The following is a 14715-nucleotide window of genomic DNA, read 5'->3' on the forward strand; positions in this document are numbered from 1 at the left end:
CCGGCCTTGTGAAAAATATTTGAAGGACAATAAACACAACAGTGTCCATCTGCCTTTTAAAAAATACTCAAATATCTGAGCATATTTTCACTCCAAATGGACGCTCTTGTTTATATATGGTATATCAGGACCGCGTCGGCAATTAATTTATGATATTTTGTAAGGAAAGTGAAAGTGCCTAGCTAATATCTAGTCCAAAATGGCCGCCATTTTGATATTCTTTTGTTTCCTTGCAAATTGGCCCTTTTGGCTTCGCTATCAAACGTAAAATAGGCCACTTGCACTAAGAGGTCACGTGACCATTGCTTCCTTTAAACAATGAGTTGGAATCTTGCTGATGCAAAAAATTGACAGAGCACATAAAAATTAGCTTACACCCGAAATTTGAGAGGAAACGCATTTAAGGAAGATATTTTATGGCACTTTGATTTTTCAACAAAGCAGTATGATTTGTATTGGCCGCCATGTTGGAGGGCATACTCTTGCCCTCCAATATGGCGGCCAAAGCTACTTTTTGCTTATATCTTGTTAAACGTTTAATAGTTACGCTCAGATGTGCTGTAAACGTTAGCACATAATTTTTTCAACATCCTCCTTGAAGTTTAAGTGCAAAGCTTGAGTTCAGAAAGAAGTAATTCATAATTTTAAAATCACATTTCGGTCACGTGACCAGCGAGGAACTTACTAATTTTAAGAAAATGGTGAGGGTTTGAAAACCAAATCACTATTATTATGTTTAAGATATGACCCACTAATCGTTTTTCGAAGGCAAAATCATATAGCTTTCATTTTCATGAAAACTATGTCACATGACCTCTTAGTGCAAATGGCCTATTCAAAAGAACACTTAACCTTGAACGAGGCCAAAAGGGTAATCAAACAAAATAATACTAAAATGGCAGCCATTTTGGAATAAGGTGTATACAAAGTCGTTCCAATGTTATCATCTGGCTAAACGAGACCGTCGTAGGTTAATTCAAGGCCAGTACTATATCGCTTCCGTTTATGTTATCGACGTTTTATCGACACTGGCAATCAGATAAATTGAGGAAAAAAATGGACGAAATCATGAATGAAAAGGAGGGCTATTCTTCAAGAGTTCGCAACATTGCTGCAAGAGTTGGGCCAAGTTAAATCCGTGTTACAATATTCGTTTTTACTTTGAAGCGTTACAGACTAAACGTTTTAACGGTGAATATACGGCCAAGATGGTGGAAGCGTGTACACAAGCAACGAATTACGATAAAGGAGCAAAGTACTATTTGCTCGTCAATAGTCGGTTTGACGGCGATCAGTCTCTTTCTTCTCCTACGCTACGTGGACGCAAGCTTGTCTTGCGCTTGAGGAAGATACGCTACGCGTTGGGCGCGTTGGAGATGAAAGGACGACTTTTCGCAGACGGTTTAGGGGCTGGTTACAGTCGCATGTACTTCACCAAAATAATTAATTTTCCTTTCACCCTTTATAATTTCTGTTATTTTTTCTCTTTGTACCCTAAGTCAATCTATAAAGTGTTTTTCACCGAAACAAAAGAAAACGCTTGCATAATAATAGAGCTCAATCCCGGAGGATTAATTAGGAACACCACTATGACCGCCGTGACGTCACGTGAAAACACTCTATACCTCTTGCAAGTTCTTAGTAAAGTGTACTTTCCCTGAAAACTCCCTTTCGACAATATTTCAAAAATACCGAAAACAAAAATACGAAACCCGGGTATATCTATGGCTTGTCATTTTCCAGAGGGCTATTGGGAATACAATCTAAAGAAAAGTGTTTTGTTTGCAAAAAAAACAATTTATCAGGCGTAAATAATTGCTTTGCCTCTATAACTTTGTACAAAAAGAATAAGTTAAAGGCAAACCAACGAAGCTTTGTAAATTGTAGGAGCAAGGGTTTCGCTTGCCAAACCGGTACAGAATGTTAAAGAATAGTGCGAAGCAATATCACTATTATTGCCAAGGTAAGGAATTGCACATTAGAATTGCATACGGCATTTGCATCAGTTATCTAGTTGACAAACATAAGCTAAACCGCCGACAAAAGAAACGGACAAATAAAACCTTTTCTAATATCACTTCTAGGTTTTCTTGCATTTGTATTTTATATGTATGAACTAAAGCAATGCAAACGCTTGGATCCAAAAAAAGTGCTTCATGCATACGCTTGCGTGATGCGACACTGAAGCGTGAAGTTAAAAAATAATGTCATAATATCATAAGTATTCTGGCTTGGGATTTGAAACAAAAATACTTGTTATTTATATATATTAAAAATGAAAACAAAACCTAGCTAAAATCGTACACAAAATTAAAACTTGGGGGTTCGGCCGGGATTGCGGGAGGGGCCTCGGGAATGGATATATTCTCCAAATCTAAAAGCCTCAGTTTCATTTCCATATTTAGTAGCGTTTCTAGCTCTTCCTGTGACTCTGACGAAAGCATCTGGAAGAAACAAACAAAACGTTTTAAAAGGTCAGCAAGAGCGAGTCGGTCGCCTTAAGTAAGGTGATCCGAGAAAAGCTTGGGGACAGAAATAGCAAGGGGTAACTTCTGTATTCCACGTCAGTTAATTGCGGATTCAGTGACGAATTGTCTTTTCTTTTCTATCAAATAGAAGCTGGATTTAGTATTCACGCGAAGCTCTTGCCATGCGTAAAGTAGTGTCCAGTGACGACACAAAATGGTTTCAAGCGTAATCACCTTATTTTGTCATCTCATCACTTACCTCTTTGTTTAATAGCGTTAACAAACCATCTGTCCAAATTGCAAACTTGGGAATAAAAAAAGAATAAAACGAAGGTTACATTACTTTATTGCGTCTGCCTTGAAAGATCTTATCATTGCCATTTTCCCACCTTTGTCAGTTGTGGTTTTTACTCGATTTCTGTGTCATAACAAATCAAGAATTTACAGTTTTCGAACATGTGGTAAGAGAATGACTCGATGGCACGAACAAAAGCAGATCGTAACACCAGCAACTCCGTGCCGTTCTCTCCGCGAAAAGAGTATGTATTCGTTGACGCCCAACAGAGTTATTTCCGAACGCGGATAGTGAGACGGGACCTACGGTTCATCATTCTAATTCAAGAAAACTCTGAAGTCAAAATCACTTGCACTTGTCAAAGCAACTTTCTCCTCTGTTTTTCTTAGGCCCTGAATGTTGGTCCGGAGTGGGAATCGACCCATCAACTTCTTTTCAGCAGACTAGGACCTTGTTCAATTCCGCTATCAAGGCGGTAGTAAGTTTGCAGTGACACCTGCTACAACTACGTGCTGCAAATGTATTCCAAGTACTGTTTGTTCCAATCTCAAAAGGGAGGATTTTACCTTTGCAAAATCTATCTACAAAGACTTCAAAGGACTTTCAAGGCCTTGAAAACGAAGGATTTCTAGCGGCTGGTTGAGCCAAGTTGTTCAGAAAAATTGCTGTTTTAAAGGAGCAAGGACTTACCAATGACGGACTTGTTGCAATAAAGTCCAGGTGTTTTTCATCTGGTTCGGTATCGTACAGTAGAGAAAAACATAATGATACAAAAGCCTAGAGAAAAATATAAGCAAACCAGAAGTTAGGTAAAAGGAAAGGGAAAACGAAGGGCCAGTAAGCACTTAACAAAAGAAGGATGGAAGAATACGTGGAACGGATGAATGAACATGTTTAATAAACAAACAAACAAACAAACAAACAGACAAACAGAATGCTATTCACATTACTAACAAGAGAAGCTCTTACTCTTTTAAAACTGCGGTCCTTCGTTTGAGGGCAGTCCTTTCCGAACAGTATTTTCGTTACTTTAGCGATTGGCACTGTGAAATGAAACAAGTTGATCCATCAATCTTCTGAATCGTACCAGGTTTGAACTAAACCAATAAGGGATCAGCAGTTTCGCGCAGACAAGGGTATCTAGGGTAGATACGACTCGACCACCTCCTGGAATTTCTTTAATGTCTTTTTGTTGACGTAGAGTTCACTTAACGACAGTGATTTGAGATTGGTTTAAAGAAAGTTATCGCTTTTAAAACTCTGAGTTTTTTAGTATTAAAAAACCCTCATCAACTTACAAATAAGCATATTGACCCATGCCCCGGGGATAAATGCTTTATTTCCATGGGGTACAGGGCAGTGGGAATAAAGGGCATATCTCCACGCCCCACGTCAATAACCCTCACTTAAGGAGTAAATACTCACATTTGTTAGGAAGGTTTTCTAAGGGCGGTGCCTGGCCCTCCTGGCAGTCCCCGTAATGAAGAAATTTTAAATTTGGGGATAACCGACAATACCAGTATTTCTCTGAAAGAAAAGAAGAAAAACCACAGTAAGAGACAACAGCAACAACAACAACAACAAACGACAACAACAACAACAAGAGTTTACAACCCGCGCTCCGGCGGTAATCAGACAACAGACATTGACATCCCGTCCAAACAAACGCGTTTTCGTTTGAAAACGCCGCATACGTTGCAGTTGTTTTCGCCTTCTGTCTACAATAATACGATCGAAAACGGAGGTTTTCGAAAAAGCTCTGTAAGGTGAAGGCTAACTCAGCGTGGACGGAGACAAAGGATGTTTTCGAAAACGCTGAAGTCCCTGCATTTCCATGCCAAAGTTTCACCGCTGCGTAAAACGCATACATAGTTGATCCAGTATGGCGGGAGATCTTTGCGTTACGTTTTTTTGGCCTGATTTGAACCTTAATTGCCTGCTTTGAGCCGAATACTGCTCTTACTAATTTAGATACATTAATTTTGCTTTTAGCATCGAACCGTGAACTCAGTTCAAGCATGAGTGGCATAAAGAAAGTAAGGTCGAACAAAGCTTTGCGGAGACCTAGCGTGGACGCTCGGAAACGCTGTGAAAACGCGTGAGTCGAGTTAAAACGCGTCATGAGTTTTTACGAAACTAAAATCGCATTAGTGTGAGCAGGGCCTGAACGTCCTCAAGAGAGCAATCCTTTGTAACACATAAAGGTAGTAAATGAAATAAATGCTTATATATATTTGAAGTGTAGGTCAAGCCGATGCGAGGATCCCTTCCACCTTTCGTCTATATCCCGCACTTCACATATACACATTTATTTCATTCGTCGAGAGCTTTCACGGGAACACATGAGCCCAACAAACTGACCTACTCCCAACTGTGTGGCTACATTATCATAGTTCAGTTGTTAGAGCATTGCACCGGGATCACAGAGGCCATGGGTTCCAATCCAGTTGTAGCCCCCTGAATTTTTCAGATGTCTTTTAGGGCCGATTTACACGGTACGATTTTTGTCGCATGCGACAAGCTTACGACAGGCCTACGATATGACTTACGATTGTCGCAGCGTTTTAAAACATGTTTTAAAATGCTACGACATTTTTTCTGACGTACACAACGATCGTAAATCATGTCGTGGGCCTGTTGTAAGCCGTTGTCGCATGCGACAAAAATCGTATCGTGTAAATCGGCCCTAAGAGACAGTTGTTTTGATTGTCGAGGTAAGTGCAAGGGTCACTTCTCCATTTTATAAACTCATCTGGGGCAGTAAAGACAGAAAGGGATAAAGAACAACAGGAAAAATTGGATCTCACCGGTTAAGATTTTTTCCGTGGTTTATTCGGCCGGTTTCGACTAATCTTCCCTGGGTCTTCGAGGATGCAGGAGACCAAAATTTATTCTTCCATAGGAAATAAATCAATAACAAATGCCGAAAAAACGATTTTTTATGTTGACTTCTATGTTGACTTACGAATTATTACCATGTCGTTCACGGTGTATAATTCATTTAAACACCATAATAATTATGGCATTTTCATCATTTTCCTCTTATTTGTTTACCTTTCTTTTTTTTTTTTTCCTTATGGTTGCATTGTAAAGTGCAAACTTAATGTTCTGATGGTAATTTTCGAGAGCGGCATGATAAATTCAAGTCACAGACCAACCAACTTATATTGCTCCGAAGGCGTACGTACCTCTGGCACGCGCTTTTCCAGGGGCTTTGTCAAAAAGAGTTCCTTGGATAAGCTGGTCCAATCTCTGATAAACAAAAAATAATAATAATTGAAGGAAAAATTAAATAGAGAGCTAAACTAATAAATCATAAACGGCAACTTTTGACTTGACAGGTGCCAACCGAGACCTGCATCCATCAAGGGACATGGTTGTGGCCCACTAATTCTCACAGAGGGCCATCAAATGTGAAAGGAGGAGAACGCAATTCAAAATAGGCACGCATTGCCTACGTGTGGTAGTACAATAACACAGCGCTTTATTCCGTAACTGGCAACTGATCTGCGTTTTGTTTTCCAGGAGATTAAAGGTGTCTACGTAATAAGTAGCTCTTTCTTATACTACTAGGAATGCCCAGGCCTACCGTCTGCCCTATTGTTGAACGAACATTAGGAAGTTCTCATTTTTTTCCAAGGACCCAAGTTTTTTAATTCGCTTTCCTCTTTGCCACTTCTTACTTGAAACAACTGTAGCTCGTAGTTCGAGGAGGCCTAATTTTCATAAGCTTCTATAGTGTCTTTTAGATCTCCTCGCCACTCCTCTTTTTTTCTACGCGTGTTATGTTTTCTTTTGTATTTTTGTTTTGTGTGGCACACAAATAAATAAAATAAATAAATATACTGTAATAGTACACGATATTGTTTTGGTACCGTATATCATTATAGTGCCACCGTAGATGTCTTAGGTAAATAGCCCCCTGAGAAGACATGTGTTTACTAGTAAAATACTAAACCCAGAAAGATTGAAGAAAATAAAGGGACTGGAGAAACATTGGCTTCGAGGGTGACATGCTATTTTCAAATTCCCTTGCAACTTCTTTATCACCGCAAGCGTCTGATAGCTCTCCGCGACAAGATTTCACTGAAGTCAAGCCCTGTCCGGCGAGGTTATTATTTGGATGGGTAACCTCAAACTATACGACTTTCTGTCAGAAACAAATGACCGAAAATTCTAGTTTAACGCTCAAAAAATGCAAACTAAGCAAGGTGCAGTTTTTGTTAGCCTGCTTTATGCTGAACAAATATTGATGCAAAAGTAAATAAATACAGAGCAAAAGGAAGTTTTCAAAAACTGTCGATCGACAATAAAATATTTTGCCATCAGCAACAAAATTTGTGACATGAAAACAACATAAATTCTGAACCACGAAAAACAAATTGGGAGATTTTTGCGACGTTCATTTTTTCTATTGTACTTTTGGCTGCACAAGCAAATCGCAAAATCGAAAGTGACGTCGATTTCAGTGGCCGCCTGTGATCAAGTTATCTTGCGTGTTTACTAACAACTCGCGGAAAAAAGGATACATCTGCATGTGTAAAAATAATGTCATGGCACCGGGTTTTTGTTTTTGTTAGTTTGCTTTTCTTCCTTTCAAGTGTTATAAGTTAGACAAGAAATGTGCAAATTCAACATAAAGATCACAATCGCCAACTTGTGAGGTTGACCATTGTTGCAAAGTCAAAAATTCACTCTCCTAGACGCGGTTATTTATCACCAGTTAATTCTATCGTTTTGGAAATAGCAGCTGCTTTATTATTCACCAGCGTCACAAACTCTTGCCGATTTTGGGGCTCATTTGTTGAAACTAGAGCACGCTTTCAACAGACCTGTTTATTTTGAAGAGATATGCAACCCGGTGACATAGTGTGTAGTACAATGCACTATTACAAAAATGTGAAGACCTGACGATTCCGTAACTCAGTGAGCAATGATCTTTGTTTTGCAAGGAAAACGCATCAAATATACACCCCTCACTTATAGAGCATGCAGCCTTTCATTAAAATGCTGTTGGCAATCATCCCGAATCGCCCGTGTCAGACAAAACGAAAATGACGCACCAGAAACGGAGATCATTTTAAGCGGGAACCTGCTGTCTAACCAACGATTTAGTGTCATGCATGGAGATGTTTTCGGAAAATAAGTATTCGCGCCATGCTTAGGAGATCAACAAGTGGATCGAGACAGTCATTGTGGTCTTACCTGTTGCTTAACAATTTCCTTTAGCTCTGGAAGTACTTGTTCTCTAAGTTCTCTGTAACAGAAAACAATAAAAGCAGCGCTGGCAATGATAACTCTGAATCTGTTTGCTTTTTACAAGCGATCAATTCAGACAATACACCGTTGTCACCTTAAGGACGGTGCCTACTAATTCAAAGGTATTTTGGCCCCGGTTTATGATTATGTAGGAAACGTAGATCTTAACAAGCGTTTTTGAAATCCAAAAAGAAAATTGGGGGTAACCACGCATTTTTCAAAGATAATTGATGGATAATATTTGTAAAAAGCTTTAAAACACAAAGCAATGTATGGCGTTCTTTCTCAAATTGAAGCTTAATTATATCTCAAAAATGCATGGTTACCCCCAATTTTCTTTTTGGATACCAAGAGTACTTACTAAGATCTACTTTCTCCGGATAGTTTTAAACCGCGCAAAGATATCACTGTATTAGTAAGAAGCACCGATAGGAAACCCTAGTATCTCGAGATGCGCAGAACGTTTGCAACTTAGGTGTGAATAAATAACAAGAAAGCTTAGATTGGTTGCTTTTTTTAAAAGAAAATAGAAACATGGGTGTTTCGTGCCCGGTCAGTTTTCGTGGAGAGCATGTACTGGTGGACGTAATCGTTGGTTAAGCTCCCCATTGTCGGCCAACAATGGCTCATGACGTCGGACGCGGTGCCTAACCTATCACCAGTGTTGATCAATATTCAGTGAACACAAAAATGGTGGATTTACTTAATCCAACACAAAAATCAGAACCAAATTCTCTCGATTCCAAATCTGACTTCGTTCTTTAAACCTTTCTCGAAGACAAAATACCTCTAAACCACAGGAAATAAAATTCGCATTTTTCCCCTCGAAAATTGGAAAGTCAAATGAGGGATTCTAAAATTCACGTTTTTCTCATACAACCTTTTTTATTCCAAATCTGGGTGCAGACACTATTTCGTACGTTTTAAAGTTTTCCTTTAGTAAGAATGCAGGTCCCTTTAAGATCATATTTAGCAAACAGAAGCGTACCTAATCACTAAGTACGCGAGAAAGCACAGCAATCCAGTTTTAACAGACTCGCATGCAGCGGAATCTGAATCGGTCTAAATAGAAGTTCATCCGTGAGAATACAAAAACAGGTAAATCACTGAAAAAATCTTCAACATCGTACTCACACAACAGGTCTGGCTCTTAATTCCATGATGTTTCTTTCATGAATCTCTTCTTGAAGAATTTTAAGAATTTGTGAAAATCCTAAACTAAATACGTTCGTCTGCAAAATAACATTTCAACAAGTGTCATCGAAAACTGAGCATTGCTATTATAGTGGTGACGGTGGTGCGTGGGAGAAGTGCATTCTACCTGAATATTGGATAGGGTGCACGAGGGTCACCACAGTTAGAGGGTAAGGCCTGGTAACGAATTTGTGAGAAAAGGGAACATAGTTTTAAAGGGAAAGTACGGCCTGGAAAAAGTTTCACTGAATAGAAAGTTCTTTGCCTCTATTGTCATACTTGACCACTCATTTGGGCTTAATGTGTTTTTAAGACGAGATTTTTTTGAACTTCGAGCATTGCGCGGCCAAAAATACCATAATAATCTTTTGCCGCCAGTCAATTTTAGTTGGAATCACGTGTGTTTCGCGCCGGGGAATATTTTGATGGCCGCCACAGTCATTTCGACTCAGAAAAAGTCCTGTTCCCTGGCTCATTTCTAACCTTTGTCGGAAGGATATAAAGCATTTTGTGGTAGAAAAACGCCTAGGATGCAAATGGGAGATTTGCTTCAGTAGACTTGCCATGAGATGCGAACAATGCCTGCCGTTTGTCACAGAAGTTATGGCTGATTCTGACGGTTTGAGACGGTTTACTGTCGATACTATCTTGCCAAATCAATTCATTAAAGGTATGTAATTGTTTTACTTCTATAACCTAAGTTATTTCAATAACAATTGATACTTTAAAACTCTGAAATCTCTTTGAAAGGCTGTGTTAAAGCACAATTAGCTTAAGGGTCGAGCGTTAAGCCGGTCGAGCTCAACTTGCGTTCTCCAATTCATTGAGCGAGATTTTCCCTTGAGAAAAAAAAGCTCAAACGAGATTATTTTTGAACTTTATGAAACTGCCAACACTTCAAAATGAAGGTTTTGACTTCACCTGTTCTGTTGAAACCGTAATTTTGTTAGTTGTTTCAGCGTAAGCGGAATATACATCCTTGAGTTTTTATGCGTTTGGGAATTGAAAATAAAATACACCGTTGTGCGAAACCCATATTACTTACCTCTTTCTTGTCAGGCTACGCTGCAAAAATCTTGTTGTACCAAGGATTGCACGTCTTAATTGAAAGTTTCTAGATGTTGTACACTTGATTTGAGCATTATTTGCTTTAAATGTATTTGAACCGGTTGTCTGATCTCGTCTCAAACTTGCAGGGTAGTGCATTTCTCAACTTTAAACATCGCCCTTTCAGCAAGAGATCTGCTTCCATTTGGTAAGTACTGGATTACTGATCATACTATTATTTTGAACATCACCTCTGGTGCTTTCACTTTGCATAGTAAAATGCTTTCGAAATCATGAACTTTTCCAATCATCCGCGATTCCTTTGTGGCAGAGATAATTGGTTAACGAATTCTTTATGGCAGCACTGTTTATCCGCTTTGTTGTAAGTTCATTGTATAGTGTACCAGACATATGTCACTACAATACAGAACGTTAAAGTGCAAGCTTTTCAGTGCTACCTAAATAAATGTGGTTTTGTTTTGAACCAGTTGCGTAATTTTAGTTTGAAAATACAACACCTCAATTTGTTTACATAATTGATAATTGACATTCGAAACCACTTGCGTTCGAGCTTCCTGCACGTGCGAGCGTTCTTCAGCCTGAAGGTTGTACTTTTCATATTTGGACAACAACATTCTTTGCCTTTCACATTAGTTTTGGAAAGTTCACATCATTTCCAAGAATTTTTATTGCTCAAAAAGGTGAAGGTGATGCCAAAAAACTTAAGTTAGACTGCTGGCGTGTGGAAAGAGCAAAGCTGTGGAAATGTCCTGTTAGATGGTGTTGGAAGATGTACCACTGTAGCAAAAATATGTTCGTTCTGAATTTTCTTGTACCGGAAACAGTCATATATTATTTGTTGACGTCTTTGCTTTGCTCATTAATCCTGGAGTTATGTCTGGTTTACGTTGGCTCCTCAGCATTTCACCTAAACGAGTTAGCAGCTTATCTACCAGGATGAAATACTCCGCGCCAAGTTTTGTGCAAATATTAGAGTCCTGCCTTCTCTACCATTATTTTGAAATTTCCTGCAGACAAACCCTTAAAAATTGTACTAAAGCTTATAGGTCTAATCTCCAGTTGTTCACATTCCTGTTTACAATGTATATCTGTCATAAAAGGCAGACTTATTTTGCTTAATTGAACCACAAAACAGGTTGATTTCCTCCTCCTAATAATTCACTCATCCATGATTTTTGTTTTCCATCACAGGGGCCACTTTTATAAGATGAATACTCTTCACTGTCTAGATGATGGATAAATTCTAAGACAAAAGCAATGATTTCTGGTGGAAGTTTATGACCATATTGGCGTCTTATTTTCGGAAGTGCTGCTCCTGGACCATACATCTTACTATAAAGTCTAGCTTTTGTTAATTCGTAGTCTGTGCATGGTACTTCTTCTCCTCGACTGTTAGTAAACCTGAACATTTGCTTAATTTCCTTATTTGTGTATTGCTGTGCCACACAGCTCAACAGTTCAACCCATTTGGGACTTCCAGGCCTCTCTCTGGAGTAGCTGAGAGCTAAGCCCTCCATGATGTTAGCATTTGCATTCACTTTTTCCTGAATGGAATTTGAAAGAAGTGAAGACAATGGCTTGCTCCTTTTACTTTTTACTTCTAGTAAGAAACACCTCCTGGAGAGTGAGGTCCGCATGTTTACAATCATGTTTCCAAAACATTGCTAAAGCCAGTATTCGTGCAAAGTACTGATAGAGGTGAAAAATATTGTGATCTTATTTTTTTATTATCAAAGGTAAAGGAAAAATGTCCTGACATTGAATTAGTCAGTAATAATTACTGACTCTGATCTGATTATTAGAACACAAAAAGAGTACTCTTTATAGGCTGGATTATTTTTCTATTTTAGGGAATAATGCATACAAGTACAAACTCACATATAAGAACCTAGTACAGGCTGAAATTTGGCATTTTAAAAATACCCAAAAATACAAGAACCTGCTGAGCCTGGCAAAGAAAAAGAGGTACTTTTACAAAAAAATCACCCTCGAGAAAACTCCTGTTATAGACCTAATCGGCTAACTCAATGTTGTACCCAATTCAAACCCTTTGGGAATAAAACGTTTTGTTTCAGTTATTTCCATATCATTTAAATATGAATGGTACATAATGCAAATACAATACTCAAAGAATCTTAATCTCAGGAGATTTGAATTGGGTACAACATTGAGTTAGCCGATTAGGTCTATTGTGTAGATGTTTTCTTTGATTGGCATTTTATTGGATTTTCTCTAGAAATATGTTTTCCATAAAGCTACAGTGCAATACTGTCTACATATCTTATGAATAAAATATAGAAATTTATTGTTGTTCCTCTGAGAAATAAGAACCTATTAAGAAACTACATGTAATCAGCCTGAATTATGAAAAAATAGCCTAAAATATTAGAACCTGCTCAGCCTGACCTCGAAAATTCTAGGTTCATTTGTGTGGGTCTTCACTGTATTTTGTAGGGTTACCAGTAGTAACTTTTACCCTGTTATACAAGCATGACAGTATGCCATGTTTTCAGTTTCGCGGGCTTGGAAGATCCTTGAATTGTGTTCATCTTTTCATTATCAATCCACATAAACTGAAAAACCAACTAGTAAGGTAGAATATGTATGGTAGAATTTTACCATGTGAGTTAAAAGAAGGAAAGTTTACCCCATCAAATTGGCCTTCAAGAATTTCCTGGCAGATCTGTTCATTTGAGGCACCCATGTTTTCAACTTCTGTTTTAAGTTCAGCCACTTTTTTTTGCCTTGCACAGTTTTAAAGTTTGTTTCAAATCCTCCGCTGAGTTCACTTTGACGTCAGTTCATATGACACTGGGGCACACCCAACTTGATTTTGAATAGAATTGTTTGCAGACAGGGGCTGTGGAACACTTTTGTTTACACTGGGTGACAGGCTGTGCAGCCTTACATAACATGCACACAGCACCTTAAACTGCTTATGAGGGCCAAAAAAGTTTTCTTACCTTCAGGGAACAAATCATCTACTGACTTTGGGATATGTCCAGGTTTGACCCTAATTAGATGCACGCGGATTTCAATAAGCGTCACGAAGTGTCCCCTTGCTCTTCTCGCCAACTTCAACATCACTTGTGTCTCAGAATACAGACAATTTATGTCACAAAGTGTCCCCCAAATGCTACTCTTTAAGTGAAGATTAGCTGCTGCATTTACCCAAAGAAATAACGCTGACCTTTACCCTTACCTTATTGTTGAAAATAGGTAGCAAATTGTTAGAATTAAAGGGACACTTTGTGTTGGATGTCAAAATTGGGCGTGCATCTAATTAGGGTCAAACCTGGACATAAGTGGACTTTGGTAGTGACTTTAAATGTTTTAGCTTGTACAGGGGAGTTGTACATTTGGATGCTGAACATCAGAGGCGGATAGTGGTATTCCTACAGGCTTGACATTTTTCCTTTAACATCATTTATGGGACGAGATTCTTCCTTCCTTGTAGGTTTTTTACATATACTACAAGTAAGTACCGGTATTCATGAAGACATTGTTTACAATCTCTGAGGCTCAGCTGGGACTAGTTTCTTTCTTTTTCTTTTTCTTTTTTTTTTTTCAATTCTTCACAAAGATCAAACCTTCAATATAATTTTTTTTTTTAACTTTGACATAAGCTACACTTAACTCTAGTGAATTGGAAAATGAAACATTTGTGGCAAATTTTATGATAAATTCAACTCAACAATCAAAATTGAAAGTTGACAATTGAAGCTAAGCTGAACACAATCTTAATGTGTAATTTTAAAGGGGGAACTGAAAAGGAAACACTGGGGGTCTCACGAACCTTTTTACGGAAGAAGTGTGCAGGAGATAAGCTGAAAATCAACTCTAAAGGAACCTATCCACGAATACTCAATACCTTTCAAAAAAAAAAAAAGGACAAAATTACCTTTTGCAAGGTCTAGCGATAGAGTACACCGAGCTGTAACGACAACAGCAGTCCGAAAACGATCTGTAGGAAACCTCACTGAACCGTAACGCAAGTGACAGAAGCTGCTTCCACATCAACTTGACTGGTAATTCACTTGACTACCTCTAACTCGAATATCAGATCACATGTCACAGACAAGGCAATGACAAAAGAACTGTTCACACTATTTTAATAGAAGTATAATAAGAATTCATCCTAGGTTTACAATCTCAAGATAGTCCAAATGCAAGTCTTGACACACTAATTCTAGACTGGATCTCTTAGCAGAGTCGGAGAACTCGAAATCTTACGGCAGAAAGATCTTTTCGAACAATTTGCGTACTTGTTATAACCTTGCAAGAAGGTTAAACTAAATACGATAAATTCACCGCTTCAAAACGTTTTTCAAAGCTTTACAGATCTTTCCGAAGTGACTGAATAAAATACCTGTGTAAAATGGTTGGCTAATCGCTTGCACTCAACACAACTTCTATGTACTCTTCCACCGC

The 14715-nt window shown here is 38.4% G+C and overlaps 1 protein-coding gene and 1 long non-coding RNA gene across 2 annotated transcripts in view; one reads left to right on the plus strand and one right to left on the minus strand.

Moving 5' to 3' along the window:
• Positions 1-1447: 1447 nt before the first annotated feature.
• The window catches only part of LOC138019909 (engulfment and cell motility protein 1-like), a 37631-nt gene continuing 24363 nt past the window's right edge, over positions 1448-14715 (minus strand). Inside the window, exons 17-24 of the mRNA XM_068866871.1 lie at positions 9157-9254; positions 7969-8020; positions 5952-6015; positions 4189-4290; positions 3733-3806; positions 3454-3540; positions 2728-2772; positions 1448-2444 (exon numbers count right to left, since the gene is read on the minus strand). Coding sequence (XP_068722972.1) covers positions 2289-2444; positions 2728-2772; positions 3454-3540; positions 3733-3806; positions 4189-4290; positions 5952-6015; positions 7969-8020; positions 9157-9254 — 678 coding nt within the window. The 3' untranslated portion in view covers positions 1448-2288. The remainder of the gene's footprint in view (positions 2445-2727; positions 2773-3453; positions 3541-3732; positions 3807-4188; positions 4291-5951; positions 6016-7968; positions 8021-9156; positions 9255-14715) is intronic.
• Positions 9633-13282, plus strand: LOC138019684 (uncharacterized). Its single transcript, XR_011126211.1, has 3 exons — positions 9633-9886; positions 10413-10471; positions 11476-13282. It is a non-coding gene; the product is annotated as an uncharacterized lncRNA (long non-coding RNA).

This window comes from Montipora capricornis, chromosome 10 (genome assembly GCF_036669925.1).
Source record: "Montipora capricornis isolate CH-2021 chromosome 10, ASM3666992v2, whole genome shotgun sequence".
NCBI lineage: Eukaryota > Metazoa > Cnidaria > Anthozoa > Scleractinia > Acroporidae > Montipora > Montipora capricornis.